Here is an 18,016-nt window from a genome sequence, read left to right as displayed (position 1 = left end):
GGCTGCCTAGTGGTTAGGGCATAGAGGTTGGAACCCTTGGGTTTTGAGTTCAAGCCCCACTCCCACAGACTGCCACTCTGGGTCTCTGAGCAAGACACTTAACCTCCCACTGCTCCCAGGGCACCACACAATGAAAGCCATCTGCTCCCCAAGGTGATGGGTTAAATGCACAGAGTTAATTTCTCCATTGTGAGATCAATAAAGTTGAATTTATTTATTATCTGCTGACAATATACCAATCAGACAAATATTGAAGGGTGATTTTGCACTTCATCTAATGGTCTTTGTCTTCATTCATTTCAAGAAAGAGATGGTAAATTCTCTCTAAAAGCATCTTAAGAATAACCCCTAAGGGTTTTTAACAAAAGTCACATTTTCCCTGTTTTATTTTTAATGGCAAGCTGTTGTGAAAAGATTAACGAGTTCCCCGATATAACTTTCAGGGAAAGTAATAGCAGCTGTCTGAGGTGTGAAAAGTGCGCTGTCAAACCCCTTCAGGTTGTTATGACCTGTCGTTACAATGCTAAAATATAATCCATCCAGCAGAATGATGTTTAGTTTGGGTAAAAAGCACATTATCTGCATACAAATGCAAAACGGAGGACGTTTTCATTCCCCATTTAGTCCAGAGTCACAGATGGTCGATACTGATATATAGAGTGAAACAAGCAGAGCTTATTATCCGTTTAGTTTGCTTTTATGCTCTTTTTTCCACCTTAGTTGATTCACAGTAAGTGCAGAAAGCCCAATTGATGAGATTGTTAATAACATGTCAGTGACGGCAAAAATGGAAAAAAATGAATTGTTGACAGAATCAGGCTTGAAAGAGATAGTGTAGGTGTCTCCCTGCTCGGATGTGCATGGGTGAGGAGTTAGAAATTACTGGGTAAAAACCTTTCTCGCTCCACCTCTCACTTTGCCAGCTGAGCCTTGAACTGAAAGTGCTTCTGATTTCCAGAGGACAGAAGGAGATGGTAGAATATCCAAACAATAACAACTATTTGGATGTCACACTAGCCTCAAACATTAGGTTTGAGGCTAATATGATGATCCCTGAAACAGATATATATGACGATTAATCAGTGTAATTTGGATCATTGGATAAAGCTTTAACTTAATTGTATTTCTTTCTAGAGGTCTGATTTATTTAATTTGTTCTTGTTTTTGGCAGGTTACTGACACAATATAACACTTTATTGATTGTTAAAAGCAAGAACTAAGTGCACAAAAGCCCTAAAATAATATACATCTATATCAATGGAGACATCATTTAAACTTTTACTGAACTAAACACTGTTTAATGCATGCTGCATGCATTAAGAGTACTCCACAGTGGCAAAAATATTAGTTTCAGCGTTACTAACAGAATTTCTGAAAGTATTTTTGAAAATACTTGATGCAAAAATGCATCAGATATTGGTCTATAGAACTGAAAATCTATAGTAAATGGTTGCTAAGGCTTTTACTTAAAACTGTGCTTTCAACAGCACAGACATGCACTGTGATCAGTGGGATGGAGATCATCAGACAGAGGATTAGCTGTGCACATCCACAGGAAATGTTTCAGGTGCATGTGAATGTAAAAAGTTTCTAAATATGTCTGTAGTATAGTAAATGGAAACAAAAAGTTGTATTAAACCCACAAGTGGATTATATCAGCATTATTTAGTGTTGGAAAGATACAGAACCCAAGGTGTGAACAATTTACTTACTGGACAATGGATTCTGTTCTTATCACAATGATCATTGTCCAACATTGTTGGCCTCAGTCTGCTTACAGATAAACTTGACACTCGCCCGCTGCCAACATTGAGCAAGCTCTGCATTGGTGGTTACCATAGGCTTTAAGTCTCCTCTTTAGTTGTCTTCTGCTTCATCAGGGACCAAGTAGCGGGTGCAACAGTTCCAGCAGAGTCTCCAAGACTTCCCTCTCCAGAGACACATCCTGCATCCAGGCCAGCTGAAAGACATAGTCCCTACATGGCATCCTGGGTCATCCCCTGGGTCTCCTCCAGGTGGGACGTGCTTGGAAAATCTCCCAAGGGAGGCATCCAGGAAACATCGGAAATAGATGCCCGAGCCACCTCATCTGACTCCCCTCGATGTGAAGGAGGAGCCGTTCTACTCTGAGCCTCTCCCGAATGACTGAGGCTTTAAGTGTCCTTTTCAGTTTCCGCTGCTCTCTTTCTAAAACAGTGTTTTACAAGCTTAGATTATGTGTTTTAAAAGCTCAGCGATATCTCATTGAATATTTTAACAAATAAAAATTGAGTTCATCCATATAGAATAAACTTAAAAAAAAGGTTGAATGAATGTGTATTAATATTTTTATTCAAATATTCATATTAGTAGTTTCAATTTTTAATTAGTTAAAGAAGAAATGTGCCCCTTTAAAAACAATAAATTTGTGTGCATAAAAATGTCACCATAGAAATGCTAAAAATAAGTGTTCAGCTGCATTGAAGCCTGTTGTAGAAGGCCCATTTGCACCATTCTTAAACTGAGAAACACAACACTTCCAGGGCCTTCAAACATGGGCAACATTTTGGACACCTCTGTTCTAAAGCCTTCTTTGATGCAACCGGACTTTTTTCCTTGACAATTCTTCTTTCAGCTTCTCTATCATAGCAGAAATCATTTCCAACACGAATCGCCATTTGAATGCAAAGTGAAAATGGTCAAATTTTTCTATGAAGTCAACAGAAACAAGACAAGAATACAAAGATTTATCTTTGAGATGCTATCGAATGCTGACAACACGATGAATAATTGTTTTTATGAAATTAAGACTTAAATGCATTTCATTTATTTTCTTTCACTGTGAAAACATAAATGTTTGTTCTTTTGGGTTTTCTTTCAGCGAGTCACATCCTTAACACGAAGACACATGTGGCTAAAAGAAATGTGCAGTTATTTTCACTATGGAGACAAACACACACAGAACAGTATAAGAATATTCCAACAGGGAGTCAGAAAACCTGACAGCATTGCCTACACAGATAATAATAGCTTTGAACCATTGCCTGCGTGCTTCTGCTTGTGTTTCTGTGTATGCACAAATGTATGTATGCATGCGGACTAGCAGACACTCGGACTGGCAGACAAAGACTCTTTGTTGATGCTATATTCTGGAGGCACCTTACAGTCACTGGTTCCTGTTGCTGAAGGGTTTAACAGGAAAACAAAAATGTATGCCTTTAAATTAAACAAATTTGTATGAAACAGGAAAACAAAAATGTATGCCTTTAAATTAAACAAATTTGTATGAAATGTGGAAATTCTGTATCTGAAAAAGACCTACAGACGCCTGATCAGACATCAAGACTGCAGAACCTTGCAAATAGATTCATGCCCCTTTTATTTTTGCATATTTTAACCTCCATGCATCTTCAAATATGTCTGCTTATCTCACTTTCCCTCTTTAGGACAATCATGATTTTTCACAGTGAGAGTGTGAATTTTCAGGGTAAAACAATGCATTAGCACATGTTTTCCACCATGTCTTCCATTTCACATTTGCCAAATTGTTTGGATTTTCATCTCATTTGACCAGAAAAACTTCTTTATCATTGCCATGTTCCCTGCATGGTTTTCGGACAACTGCAAACAGGATTTCTTGAAGCTTTTATTTCAGAAATTGTTTTCTTCCTTCACTGCCAGATTTATATAAGTGCGCAAAATAATTCGACTCACCTGATATGTAAATCTCAGTTGCTCCAAACTTACCATTTTGCTGATTCTGATTCATGCTCTTCTTATCTGATTAGGTGGACATACATCTCAGAGCCACCCTCTGCTCTCAGATGATGAATTATGTAAATAATCAAAGCTTTGAAAATTATTTTGTAACCTTACCTTGTCTTAAACTTTTCTAAACCTTCATCCCTGACCTTTTAATGCCAGCAAAATCTCAAGAAAATACACTAAAATGTCTTTATTTACTCAACAAAAAATGTACTTTTGCAGAAACATTTCATGACAGAAGGAAGATAACATAGTTATCTCACTAGTATAAGTGCAAAAGTGTATTTTTTGTGAAAAAAGAAGTAGATCAATTAAGGGTGTAAAAATATGCAACACATGAGAGGAAGGTTGGTCTGTTAGAAGGAGTGAAATCAGATTCACAGAAGGATCTTTCAGCAGCTTTCTTCATGCTTCTTAAGGCTGAGTGTCCAGATGTGCAGCACTCATAAGGTGGAGCTGTTTTCACCCGTGACGGTATTATTAACCACACATGGTAACTTCTAATCAGGTTTTAACAAGCAGCCACATGATGCATTATTCAACCGCTGGTTGTGGCAACAGAATTACTGTTTGCCTCATTAGAAATAAGAAACAGCGTTAGGAAAAAATCTATTAGATTAGCCTAACAAGCAGACTGAAGATCAAAACCTGACATGATGATGTCATCTCTCTACAGCTGGAAAAAAATGAATAGAAAAAAGAAAATGAGAAATCTACTGCAGTACAAATTCCTCTGGTCATGGTTGGAGAAAATTTCTGCTTCTTACAAAGAGAGTTAAATGATTTTTCAGTGCCAGCTGGATTTCGGGAAATCTCATTAAAACCATTTGGTAAGAAAGAATAAATACTTTTTAAAAAAGGTTGAATTATTTTGTTGAAAAGCAGAATAAATGTCTGAAAGTTCAGATTATATTATAATTCTGTTTTAAAAGTATTGTGACTGACTGTTGCTACCTGGAAAGCTTATCATGGTGGTTCACCTGACATTCTGTTATATAAATAGTATAATAATATAAAATAGTCTAAGATGAAACTATCTCACACAGCGTAGCTGCCAGCTGCTCTATAGAATGTCATATTCTAATAGAAACAGAATATTATGTTCCATTAGTAAGATCCATGCTCTCTGGAATTCAAGTTGTCAGAAGAGGCGAAGGGGCTGCAACAGAGTGCTACTTGTGACGATTTGAGCAGACGATTTTAATAATTGAATCTGATGAAGTATTTTATCCCCCATTAACATCTAAAAAGGTATGACAAAGCAGGCAACAAAACTCTAATAAATAAAATATATTATTTCCCTCTGTTTAATCAGAACTCTTCCTCACCCATCGCGGGCGGTCTTCCACCCTTTTTTTTCTCCAAGCTTGGGTCCTCTACCAGAGGCCTGGGAGCTTGAGGGTTCTGCACAATATCTTTGCTGTTCCTAGAACTGCACTCTTCTGTACTGAGATGTCTGATGGTTTTCCAGGGATCTGCTGTAACCACTCCTCCAGTTTGGGGGTCGAAGCCCCGAGGGCCACAATGACTATGGGTACCACTGATGCTTTGACCTTCCGGGTTTTCTCCAGCTCTTTTCTGAGCCCCTGGTATTTCTCTAGTTTCTCATGCTGATGTTACAGTCTCTTGGTATTGCTATGACAACCACAAGGGCTTTCTTCTGCTTTTTGTCTACCACCACAATGTCCGTTGGGTTTGCCATTACGGTTCTGTCCATCTGTATCTGGAAGTCTCACAGGATCTTGGCTTGATCATTCTCTACCATCTTTGGGGGTGTTTCCCACTTTGACCTTGGGGTTTCCAGCCCATACTCTGCACAGATGTTCCTGTATACTATTCCAGCATTTAAAAGTGTACATTTCACTTCTAAATAGCTCAATACGTCGGTTATATATTTGAGGAAAGACACAGATGAAGAATCCAACGATTTATTAAAGATTAGAGGTAATAACTATGTAATTACCAATACTTATCAAGCAATGTTGTCTAACTGCTGTACAATGGAAGATCCTGTTTCTAAGCTCCAAAGTATTTGATATAACTCTAGTGTCAATTGTTATTAATTAGCGTTATAAATTTCTGGAAAAAAAGTATTTTTTTGTCAAATCCTGAATTCAAATCGTAATTAACAAAAAAAAATTGCAATGAAAAATTATGAAATGCCAGTACAAGTGCATTTTTGAGCTTCAACATAGTATTCAAAATAATCAGCTACTTCTACGTGGATGGTGATATAAGCAGCTCCATGCAGCACCGCTTCTAAAAGCCATCATGGTGATTAAGACCCTAAACTAACTCTGGGTCTGCATCTGTGGAGGTTCTGCGCTTTATGTTCAGTAGCACAGTGTTAATTAAAGCACTAGACAATCAAATAATACCTTCAGGCTTGAATACACATCAATATGTAAAAAAAACAAATAAAAAAAAACAACCAAAATAAATACCCCTAAAACACACTAATTAGAGAAGCTTGTGATTCAAAACAAGCATTCATTGCATCCAGAGTAAACATTGGCCAGATCCTAAGATTTCTTGCTTTTATTGAAGCTTAGCTCTGACAAACAGAAACTTTAATGTGACACAGACCCACATGGGGATGGCATCAAGTCAGACGGTGACATGACAATGATCCTAATTTATTATTTTATGATCCTTACTTATTAAATTACTTTTCTGTAGGTTCAAAGCATATAAACAGAGTGGCAAAATATACTGTAGCAAATTAATCATCACAAGCACAACTTTTAAGATTCTGATTTAAATTGAGAAATTGCTTTATTCTGTTAAGACCTTGTTTTGATTAAATTAGTTAATTTTTTTAGGTTGAAACACAGCAGAGTTGAGTGATTTTTGTGCAAGAAAAATGACCCCAAAACTTTACTATGTTGTCATATAATTAGACTCTCTCATTGCTTAAAACCCAGTTCTAAAACATACCAGAAGTAGGTGTATGTCAACTTCTGAATTTTTATATTTTCATTCGCTTAGATTATCTAATATTAGTCTAGTAATTAAAAAATATCTTGATTAATTACTTAAACCTGAAAGCCTTTGAAACTAGAAAACTTTATTATTTTCTAGCGTTTAATCGAAGACAAACTCTCCAATAATCCTTTGGATAAGTGTGGTTTTAAATTCGCAAGTGAAAACCACAGAAAAAAGTTAGTCCGCCCAACGTGGGGCTCGAACCCACGACCCTGAGATTAAGAGTCTCATGCTCTACCGACTGAACTAGCCGGGCTGTGACCGCGATGGAAGACAGTACGTTTATGAACCAGTACACACACTATAGGTCGTCGCATGGTTTTGTCGTTTTCTATATTCTTGCCCTGTTTCGTGACGCCATCTTTAGTCGACAAGAAACGATGGTAAGTGAGCAAGCAATTTTTGTTGCGGCTTATAAATGTATAATTTTTGTTTCTTTTACAGAGTGTGACTTCACTTTTGGCGTCGAAATGAACGCCGCGTTGTAACTATTAATAGCTCCGTGTTTTATCTGTGCAACAATAAGTAAGGTTAAAGGCAGCGTTTAGTGATTTTGCCTAAAGCTAGGCACATTAGCTTCTTAGCTTTCAGAATTTGTATTTCTCATTTTTTTCACCAAGTTATTCTGTATGGAAATATAAACCATATTCGTTTGTTTTCTGTTTGTATACATGATACTTGCAGGGCGTTCTTATTGTTCCCTTTCGACAAATTAAAAGCTGAATTGTCCGCTGCTGACTTTGTAGGTAGCAGCAACGAGCTAACATTTGAACGGAAAACATTGTTGAAAACAATACAGCATCATCAGCTATCACCTAAAGCTTATTTATTGTTTAATTAAAACCTGTTTATATTTCTAGGGTCAAAGTCAGAGTGGAGGCCATGGTCCAGGAGGAGGCAAGAAGGATGACAAGGTGACTTTTTCTTTCGAGGGTTTCTACATCTGAATATATTTCAAATTCCCCTAAACAGCTGAAAACAGAACAAAGTATCTGGTTATCTTTAATCAAGAGCAATTTCTTAACTATCCATGTTAAAAAATTTTGCATTTCTTCATGGAAAAAACATAAACATGTAAATACAGTTGCATTGAGTCAAAATTTAAATGAGTCATATATCTAGTAAAAGCACAATATTTACTTAGATAGAAATAAAAGTCAAATAAAGTCTAAGCTGTAGGTCTTTTGAAAAGGTTTGCTAGATTTGGTGTAGTTCACTGATTGTCAACAATTTTAAAACTGCTTCTGTGTGATTAATTGTATCTTAATTTTTGCCTATTATTTAAAAAAAGTTGTCAGGCAGTTAAAAAATAAATTAAGTGGAATATAACAGATGCTTCTCATGAAATTTTAATATTTTTTAAAAGGTGATTTATGTGATTCAAATAAAAAAACTAATCTAGCACATTCTAATGATTTCTAATACATAAATTGATAAAAAATTTCAATTGTATTCGTATTTATGGTCATAGCTACCAGCTAATAACTCAATAATAAATTTCATAAAGCACAAAACGATATCAGTGAGGGGAAAATAACAGATATGCAACTTCATTCTTTCTGAAGAATTTGGTCAACACAGATCCTTCTTGGTCTTAAAACCTGCAACATGCTTCAATACAAGAACAACAGTAGAAAACAGTTGATTCAATCTTTGTTATTGAGCTAGCACAAAAAAGTTAATGCAGTTCTTACTGTGAGAATCATATAAAATAATGAAAAGGACCATCTATGTGAAAGGTTGAATAAAAGAAATACCGTATTTTCATGACTATAAGGCGCACTTAAACGTCTTTTTTTTCCCTCAAAATGTGCGGTGCGCCCTATGGTGCGGTGCGCCCTATGTGTGTTGTAACTGCGACTTTTGAGACCACCTCATTGAGGAGATGATGAAAGAGTGGCTGAATGTAAGGAGACCAGGTGTTTTTTTTCCACTCATCACCATCGCTGTTAATATGTGACTCCATGCGTGCCCATCTCACAGCTGATGTGAAAAACATGGGGAAACAAATTAACGCTGTGCTCGCTGTTCAACCGCTCGACATCGGTGTGAACCGGACCCAGCAGGTGCAGCAGAAGCAGCGAGTTTACATGCAAAGTCAATGGTTGACGCGCGTATAGGTGCAGCAAAAAGCGCGTTTTGAGCAGCAGCCGCAGCGCCTCGGGAGCGTTTTAAGTATCTGACGCACCGCCAACGCGCTGCTGCTGCTCGAGATGGAAAAATTGAAGTTTTGCTGCTGGACGCGCCGCATCAACCAATCAGAGAAGCTGATCTGGGAGCTGACAGCGAGACAGACACAGCGCTCTGATGACATTAACGCAAATGAAAAAGGCTGGAGATGATGAAAGGCAGGTGTATGTGAGGAGACCAGGTGCTTTTTTCCACGCATCACCATCGCTGCGTGCCCATCTCACAGCCGATGTGGAAAAAAAAAGGTGAATCAAATGAACGCTGTGCTCGCCGTTATCCCGGGGGGTCTGACAGAGGAACTTCAACCGCTCGACACTCAGTGTGAAGCGGCCGTTCAAAGTAAGGCTGCGAGCGGCGTGGGAGCGATGGATGACAGACGGAGAGCACAGTTTCAGGATAAGTGGAAGGCAGCGCCGGGCAGATTACGCCACCGTTTGCGGATGGATTGTAGATGCTTGGACTAACTTGTCTGCTGGCTCTGTTGTTCAAGCTTTTGCAAAAGCCGGCATTATTTCTGAGGAGCTGCGCTGCACGGAAAGTGACTCTGACAGCGAAGAAGGGGAAACTGGCATGTCTGATTTAGCGCAGCTGTTAAATTCAGAAACAGAGGAGGATGACTTTGATGGGTTTGATTAATACTTTGTAATAAATACATGAATAAAGCACAATCATACTCAGTTTTGCTCCCGCTCTATTTTCCTACCTGAAAACTTAATTCAACAGCAGCCTCTGGGCGGGTCTCCTCCTCTTCACCGCGGTGGCTGGCAGGTGTTTTTTCATCTAAATAATCTAAATCTTGCAGCTATATTTGCTGTGATCAGTGGGAATAAAGTAGTTTTAATATGTTTTTAAGTGAGAAAGGCCACCTGAAAACTTAATTGCAGTCAGTTCATCCAGATTATCTATTTCTGTCGGAGGCGCTCAGACCCCCACATACCAGCGGTGCACCGACAGCAGAAATCCATTCAACAGCAGCCTCACCGCGGCTGCTGGCAGGTGTTTTTCATCTAAATAATTTAAACTGCAGGCACCAGGATACCGGCAATAAAAGCGAACATATTCCGTCGGCAGGTTTCAGGATTTTAAGTTAATTTAGGAGTGACCACAGCGCTGTGTCATCTGCGATGTGTCTGTCTCACGGCCAGCTGCCAGGTTTGATTAATACTTTGTAATAAATACATGAATAAAGCACAGTCATACTCAGTTTTGGGCCCGCTGTATTTTTAAAATACGCAGTAGAGCTATTTAAAGGTAGTAGAGGACATGTACCTGTATATAAAAAACGCGCCCTATAGTCCGGTGCGCCTTATGTGTGTGTTAAATACAGAAGTGGCACACATGACTGAGACTGCGCCTTTTAGTACGGTGCGCCTTATGGTCGTGAAAATACGGTATGTCTTTACATAAAATAATTGGGTAAAAAATATGAAAGGCTTTTGAAAACTTCTCAACTGCCTGGTAAATTATAATTAATACCTTATTAGTTCAGCCATTTAATACTCTAAGCTGTCCTTTTTCTGTTTGAAGGATAAGAAGAAGAAGTATGAACCTCCCATTCCCACCAGAGTGGGCAAAAAGAAGAAGAAGACAAAGGGTCCCGACGCCGCTAGCAAACTTCCACTCGGTAAAGAGGCAATGAAACACACAGACCAACTGATCTGACAGTATTTCTCTTTCTTGCAATCTGTGCCAAAGCCTGACAATAAAATGTTAAAGGCATCATGTCTGCAAAAGAACAATAAAAGCCCAACTATTCAAAAGTTTTAAGGGGAAATGCTCTATTTAGTGATTTTTAACTGTTTAAAGCCCATGTCTGACTGGTGTTTTTATAAAATACAGTTTAAGTAACTGACCTGTTTGTGTTTCAGTTACGCCTCACACTCAGTGCCGTCTAAAGCTGCTGAAGCAGGAACGGATTAAAGACTACCTGCTGATGGAGGAGGAGTTCATCAGGAACCAGGAGCAGATGAAGCCTCTAGAAGAGAAACAGGAGGTTAGCCTTCGATCTGACGCCCCTGTCTTTCTATCAAGTATGTTTGTCTCAAGTTTGCTTTTTTTTTTTTTTTGCTTCCTGCTATAACAGGAGGAAAGGTCAAAGGTGGACGATCTGCGAGGAACCCCCATGTCAGTAGGCACTCTGGAAGAAATCATTGATGACAACCACGCCATTGTGTCCACCTCAGTGGGATCAGAGCATTATGTCAGCATCCTGTCCTTTGTGGACAAAGACCTGCTGGAGCCTGGCTGCTCCGTCCTGCTAAACCACAAGGTGATGTTTGGCTAATACTTGGCTTACAGTTAGAAAAAAGGAAGTAATAATGCTAACTTAAAACAGTCATTCTCGCTCAGCTACACCAAACCAAGACTTCTGTGTTTCTAAAGAAAGTTATCCATGTTAAATACTTTTTTTAATGTTTTGCTGTAGGTTCATGCTGTGATTGGGGTTCTGATGGACGACACCGACCCCTTAGTGACTGTGATGAAAGTGGAAAAAGCTCCTCAAGAAACCTACGCTGACATAGGCGGACTGGACAATCAGATCCAGGAGATTAAGGTATAGCATGAAAAACTTATGAACACTTCTTTTAAAAGATCAGTATGAGCTGTTTTTGTTTTTACTTATCTGGTTAAGGCCTTTTTTTGAAACTCATTCCATTTAGATAAAAAATATATATATATATTTCATTCAGATGGTCGCATTAAGCTAAACTGCCTCTTGCATGACTACACTGATTCTAACTTTGGGGTTCCTCCTGCTGTGGGCTCTGGCTTTAAATATTGCCCAAAGTCTTCAATACTAGCAGCCACATCAGTAACAATTGACATGCCTTAGCAGGTTTAGGCACAAGGAAATAATTGGAGTCGGTTTTAACCTTTAAATTCTCCCAGATTTTTTCTATTTTAAATTCTCTATTCCTAATTTTGATGCCCACTCTGCCGAACTGAAATAAGAACTGAACGAACGAACTCATTTTATATTTTATTTTATTTGGGATCTGTTTCATGCGCCAAAACTCAAAAGCTGAACATCAGAGTATGAAATCTCATCATCCACAAAAGTGAAAAATCTCTACTTTCAGGTCTACCTGAGTGGAATTGAGGATGTTGGCTAATAAACTGCAACTGGTAGCTTTACCACATGAATGTTTCTCCAAGTGAGCGCTGCATTGAATAATTTTGGAACAAAATAAACAGAACTTATCTCCAGGATTCTCTGACTGCTAAGCTAGCTGTACCATCTCCCAAGGACACTCTAACTTTCACAATAAAAGCACTTCTTGTTCTGTTCATTTAATAGTTAAACACTAAGTTATGTACTCATTATCTAACATAAACCATAGTCAATGCAACATATAATTAGGAAATAGACATTATGGGCAATGGGGAGAAATAAAGAAAGTTGTTTATAAATTCATAAAGATTGAAAATAATCATCAAAATTGAATTCCTAACCTTCTCTCTAACCTGAGACCTGACTTGGACCTCGGGCCAGAGCTGAAAAAAAAATAAAAATACCTGTGAACATTTCTGCAGATGCAGATTTTCTTTACCTTTTAGCCTGACTCGTGTGTCTGCTTGGAAATTGTTTACCTATGTATATATTTTCAGTTTTCTTTGGTATCTGTGATTTTGCAGCTTCACATATGCTGGATTTTGTTTGGTCGGTTCTATTTATTTAAAATAAAAGTGTGTTTTATTTATTTTTTCTTCTTCTTTGGCTGCTGTTAGGAGTCTGTGGAGTTGCCACTCACACATCCTGAATACTACGAGGAGATGGGCATCAAGCCTCCCAAAGGGGTCATCCTTTATGGACCCCCTGGCACAGGTACGAATATTATCCCAACATATTTTTCCTTTTCTATAGCTGCTAACAAAACAAACCAACATGGAAGGTTTTTTTGAATTAGTAGCTGGTTTGAATGTATTAGCGTAACAGAAAGTCTACAGGAATAACAGGAGTACATTTTTTGCTAGGATGAAAATATCAAGGTGTAGCTGCAGTTAATGTCCTTTATAGCAGAGTATCTCACCTGGAGCAGGAAGATCTCTTGGCCTGCTGTTTTATTTTCCATCTATAATAAATTCTTGTTATTTACATGTTCCTCTTGGCTTATTACAAAGCCTGAGGAGTATTTCGTTCACCCATTCAGCTGTCTTGGAGCAGGAACATACCTAGAACCTGCAGAACCAGACTCTTTTAGTATTGGGCTTTAATTTTGATCAAATACTGTTTGGATCCAGTAATGAATCCTATCATTGGGACCTTGGTAAAGGGCACTGCAACATGAAAGGATGCAGCGTTATCGGCGCCCTGCAGGTTTGTAGATCCCACCATGAAGCGATCGCCTGAAAAGACAGAAAAAATATTCTGATACTTTGAGGAGTTATTAATTAAAAATAAGTTTGTTTTTTTTTTTAGACTAGAGGTGCAACCTTAACGGTAGCTGTTATCCAAGTGTTTTACTAATTCATAAAATAAGTCTGTGGCAAATTTAAATGTGTAACAACTAGATTTTTTTAATAAACCTGCTTCTTTAAAAGCTGATCTTTGAATTTTCTTCAGCCTTTTAGATCTTTGCTCACTGGAATAAATCTAGATAAGTATTTTTTTTCTTAATGTAAGTGCATTTGTTCTTGGATCGAGGAAGTAAAAGAGACATCTTGCCAATGGAACAAGACAATTTACACTTAAAATAGGAAAAGACAATTGCAATGTCTTCTTTCAAGTACATATTATCTATTATCTAATTTTAAAAGTAAAAATACTCATTCAATTGGCAAAATCTCTCATTTACCTACTCAAATTAAGGATAAATACACTTAATTGAAGACATTTTTTACTTATTTCTACATCATTTTTCCAGTGCATAGTTTTGTTCTATTGGTTAAACCGTCCTCCATGTATGTTTAGAGTTTGTGGCAAAACTATTTGAGCACAGATTATATTCTTATTCTATATTTCATTCTAGTGGTTTTGTATGAAATAGATAGACATATAAATATGATTGGAAAGTAGAATAAAAACCTTCCCTCTACGGTCTGTTCTGCAACCTTTTCCAGACTGAACAGTCCAGCTGTGTCGTTCAAAGCTGTTTTAATGCACCTCTGCTTTAAACTTCACATCTTTCTCACTTATGTTTTCCTTTGTCTTCTTGATGCTCATTTAATCACACAGAGGTGGACTAACTTAAAGGTTGATTTATTAGCTGATTTGTGAGGGTTTAAGCTGCTGTGTATAAACGGATGGACATTTATTGGTTAAAAATTTTTAAAATCACCTTTAAATCATGCACTGCTTTGTTTAAAAGAAACCCAACATATTGGTGTAAATCTCTATCCTGCCCGTCCCAGGCAAGACTCTGCTTGCCAAAGCTGTGGCCAATCAGACCTCAGCCACCTTCCTGCGCGTGGTTGGCTCGGAGCTGATCCAGAAGTACCTCGGAGACGGACCCAAGCTTGTGCGAGAGCTCTTCAGGGTGGCAGAGGAGCACGCCCCGTCCATCGTCTTCATCGACGAGATCGACGCCATCGGCACCAAGAGGTACGCAGGAGTTCAGCTTCACACTGACTCAGATTTGAACAGGGAGAGCGTCAGAGAGGTGATGATGAATCACCTGTGGCGCTGATACAGAGGTGTCTGATCAGTGTCATAACGCAGCATCTCTCAATAAATGCATCTGCATCCAATTTTACACAACACCCAGTGATATGCTGGAACAGGATGTTTTGTTTCATGATCTTAATGAAAATATGTTTCTATAAAATAGAAATATTCCTAAAAACCTTTTTGCATCTCATTCAGTGTTGTGGCCTCTTTTCTCCTGGATCACTTATTATGTAAACACCTGTCTTATATATAGCTGTAGAGTTAAGATTCCAAGGATCTTTAGATATACTTCACATCAGAAAAATTAGAAATATTTCTTTTAATAACTTTGATAAAAAGATGAATCGTCGGTTCGATGAATTATGGGTGAGGTTTTCTTGCACAGCCTCCCAGAAGAAGACAAGAAGTGATTGAATTGAATCTGGGTTAAGTAGGAGTTCAAGTACTGAAGTAGGGCTGCAGCTAACAATTGCTAATCGATTAATCTGTTGATTATTTTTTTGGATTAATAATCAGATAGCTTATAGGATAGGATCCTTAAAAAAGATTATTTTACAGAATTAAACCAAGTGAAAGTAAAACTTTTCGCCTTTAGGAGTTCTGGGGTAGAGCATATTAATGAACCCAGTTTTTTATCTTAAATACAAAATATTTATGAATTTCTTTGCAATTATGGTATAATTATTGCTCTAAGTGGGTCGCTCTGTCAGCTAAAGGCATATTGGAGAGTCTCTATACTCCAATTAAGCGATTAATTAATTACTAAGTTAGTTGATCATTATTTCAATAATCGATTCATCTGATTAATTCTTTCAGCCCGACACTGAAATGACATTATAGATTTGACCTCCTGGGTCACCTCGTACTAAATGAGGATTATAAAGAGATCGTTGAGTCCAGTCTGCTAGTAATTCTCTACATTTATTAAATACTAATGAAGAAGAAATGGTTATTAGAATTAAGCTTAAATTTAGGAGGTTTCTGATTAAGCAGCGTTTGTTGTTGGTGTTTCCAGGCATCTGCGCTCATGTTTTCAAATCAATGTCTCAGCTGCACATACGACACATTAAGGCCTCCATGTATAGTTGTTTTCTAAATGAAAGCAGCTAAAAGTCTCACTTTGTTGAAACTTTCTGCTGTCTATTGTGATTCATCTCTGCTCTGTGTTTGGTAGGTACGACTCGAACTCTGGGGGTGAAAGAGAGATCCAGAGGACCATGCTGGAGTTGCTCAACCAGCTGGACGGCTTCGATTCCCGGGGAGACGTCAAAGTGATCATGGCCACCAATCGGATAGAAACGCTGGACCCGGCCCTCATCCGACCCGGTCAGTCGGTATCAGATTGGCTTTGAGGCTGTCAGGGTTTGGCTGAGATCCTCTCTGCGCTCTTATAGCTGCAGTACAGTAAATCTGTCTGGCACGTAGGAAATGGCTCCATTCTGCTGAGTCATGGCAGGGAGGGGGAAATTGAAATGTCAAGTCCTTTTTCTTTCCTGCGTTTGGATGAGAATTTATAATGCAGATCCCTTAAGGCGCCACTCTTTAAACAAAGATTGTCACGTGTTGCAGGCATTACATTCACTTGACATTATCAACAGCTCTAGTTTTTATTTTCTTAAAAGAAAGAGGGGTTTATTTTTCTTTTTATGAAGTCTGCTCTATAAAACAGCCTAAATAATATTTAAATGATTCATACTTTTAAAATAAAAGAAAAAGCCTTGTAAAGGTGTTCTTTAATAATAATCCGTCAGGTTTTTCTCAAAGGCTCGGTGCAACCGAAGCTAATAGACACATCATGTACAAAAATATAGGGAGTAAGTTTTTGTTTTCCTCCTCTCACTCAGGGAGAATCGACAGAAAGATCGAGTTTCCTCTGCCGGATGAGAAGACCAAAAGAAGAATCTTCCAGATCCACACCAGCCGGATGACTGTAGCAGATGACGTCACCCTGGATGACCTCATCCTGGCAAAAGACGACTTATCAGGAGCAGACATTAAGGTGAGAACGTTTCAAAGAGTCTTCATTCATAATCTACTGTAAGGTTGCTGAAAGAAAAACACGCCTCACATTTATGCTCTGTCCCTTTTACTCAGCACCCCTAAATAAAGAGCCAGAACCAAAATGGAAACTTTTGGCCTATATTGAAAATAGATATCTGAAGTTGGTACTTCTGCAGATTACCCTAGCTTCAGTTTTTAATTTGGCTAACCACCATGCAGAGAGCACCTAGTCAGCTTTGTTCTGTATTCACTGGATCCTTCTCTTGCTCTTTTCACCGTCTCCCGTTGCTGCTGCGGCTGCAGCCACTTATTGATTAGATGAGCCCTTAGATATCCCACACTCATCTGATGGGAGGAAAAAAGACAGGTGTTCAAATGGAAAGTTCTGCAGTCGGCTTTGTAAATAATTAATGTTATCAGCTAATTAAGTTAAGTGAGTTTTTCCATTCAGTGGCGTCTTTTCACTGGACGTTAGGTCATTGCTTTAGCTTTGCTGCCCTCTTGTGGACAATAGTTTAACTGCAACTGTAGTATTCTTTCTAACCAGAAGCCTTAGACTGTTTCTTTTAGGTTTATTGTCAGTCTAGTTAATTTTGGGATGATGTGCAAAAGCTATCAATTTTGCATAATGCTGCTTTAGTTTGTTTGTGGCTCCTAAGTTCCACATCGTGTAAAGAATCTTTTCTAAAATCCCAGAGGACAGCTATGAACCTTCTGTTCTTCTCTCGTTTTTCCTCAAGGCCATCTGCACAGAGGCAGGCCTCATGGCGCTGAGAGAGCGCCGCATGAAAGTCACCAACGAAGACTTCAAAAAGTCCAAGGAGAACGTCCTGTACAAGAAGCAGGAGGGCACACCGGAGGGCCTTTACCTTTAACGCCCAGAGCTTGTTATCGTTTTCGTTCCTCCCACACCAACCCTTCCTTCTCCATTTATCAGGGTGAGGAACAGCGACATCAGCTTTTGTGCACGTCATGTTTTGCTCCATCCCACTCCCCTGTTATTGTTATTTGTTAAAACAGTTAATAAAAGTGATAAATAGAAACCATGCTTTGGGTGTTAGTCATCACTTTTAACAGCTTTATTCACAGGATCGCTTAAGCTTGCGGCGCCATCTGGTTACGTTTACTTCCTGCAGGAGTTTTGCTGATAGAGGACCGCATCATTTTAGAAAGGAGTTAGGTTTTCCACTTTTGGCACATTATAACCACAAAACTCAATTATTTTATTGGACCCATTGTGATAAACATGATATACTGTAAGATGAAAGAAGAATATTTTGTCTCAGTTTTAACTTAAAGAATACATTTTTCAGCCTCTCTGAGCAGCGACTAGGCTAAGCTGAGATTGGATAAAGACCATTAAGCATTAGTTTTAAAGGCTTGCCATAGCCTCTGCCATGTTTCCGTCTGTAATGCCCCAAAAGTACCAACATCCATCTTCTTATGGACTCCGTTAAACGTACCTTCTGCAGAACTACTTCCTGAAAA

General features: G+C 38.4%; 1 protein-coding gene and 1 non-coding gene across 2 annotated transcripts; one reads left to right on the top strand and one right to left on the bottom strand.

Moving 5' to 3' along the window:
- Window positions 1-6,912: 6,912 nt before the first annotated feature.
- trnak-cuu lies at window positions 6,913-6,985 on the bottom strand. Its single transcript has one exon. It is a non-coding gene; the product is annotated as a tRNA-Lys (tRNA).
- A 40-nt stretch (window positions 6,986-7,025) lies between these two features.
- psmc1b (proteasome 26S subunit, ATPase 1b) lies at window positions 7,026-17,575 on the top strand. The gene is made up of 11 exons (XM_038285089.1): window positions 7,026-7,112; window positions 7,590-7,643; window positions 10,447-10,543; window positions 10,788-10,912; window positions 11,003-11,188; window positions 11,345-11,473; window positions 12,649-12,745; window positions 14,272-14,461; window positions 15,702-15,853; window positions 16,372-16,526; window positions 17,269-17,575. The coding sequence occupies exons 1-11, from the start codon at window positions 7,110-7,112 to the stop codon at window positions 17,401-17,403; spliced, it is 1,323 nt and encodes a 440-aa protein (XP_038141017.1). The 5' UTR covers window positions 7,026-7,109; the 3' UTR covers window positions 17,404-17,575.
- Window positions 17,576-18,016: the final 441 nt, after the last annotated feature.

Source organism: Cyprinodon tularosa, unplaced genomic scaffold (genome assembly GCF_016077235.1).
Source record: "Cyprinodon tularosa strain WSP-4 unplaced genomic scaffold, ASM1607723v1 ctg206, whole genome shotgun sequence".
Classification (NCBI taxonomy): domain Eukaryota; kingdom Metazoa; phylum Chordata; class Actinopteri; order Cyprinodontiformes; family Cyprinodontidae; genus Cyprinodon; species Cyprinodon tularosa.
The sequence above is the reverse complement of the archived record's forward strand: the minus strand, read 5'-3'. Positions and strand labels throughout refer to the sequence as shown.

Excerpts from the sequence above, each read along its gene's own strand:
- psmc1b (XM_038285089.1), top strand. Across the intron at positions 7,644-10,446 it reads GAGGCAAGAAGGATGACAAG|GATAAGAAGAAGAAGTATGA; the intron begins GTGACTTTTTCT and ends TTCTGTTTGAAG. Across the intron at positions 11,189-11,344 it reads CCGTCCTGCTAAACCACAAG|GTTCATGCTGTGATTGGGGT; the intron begins GTGATGTTTGGC and ends GTTTTGCTGTAG.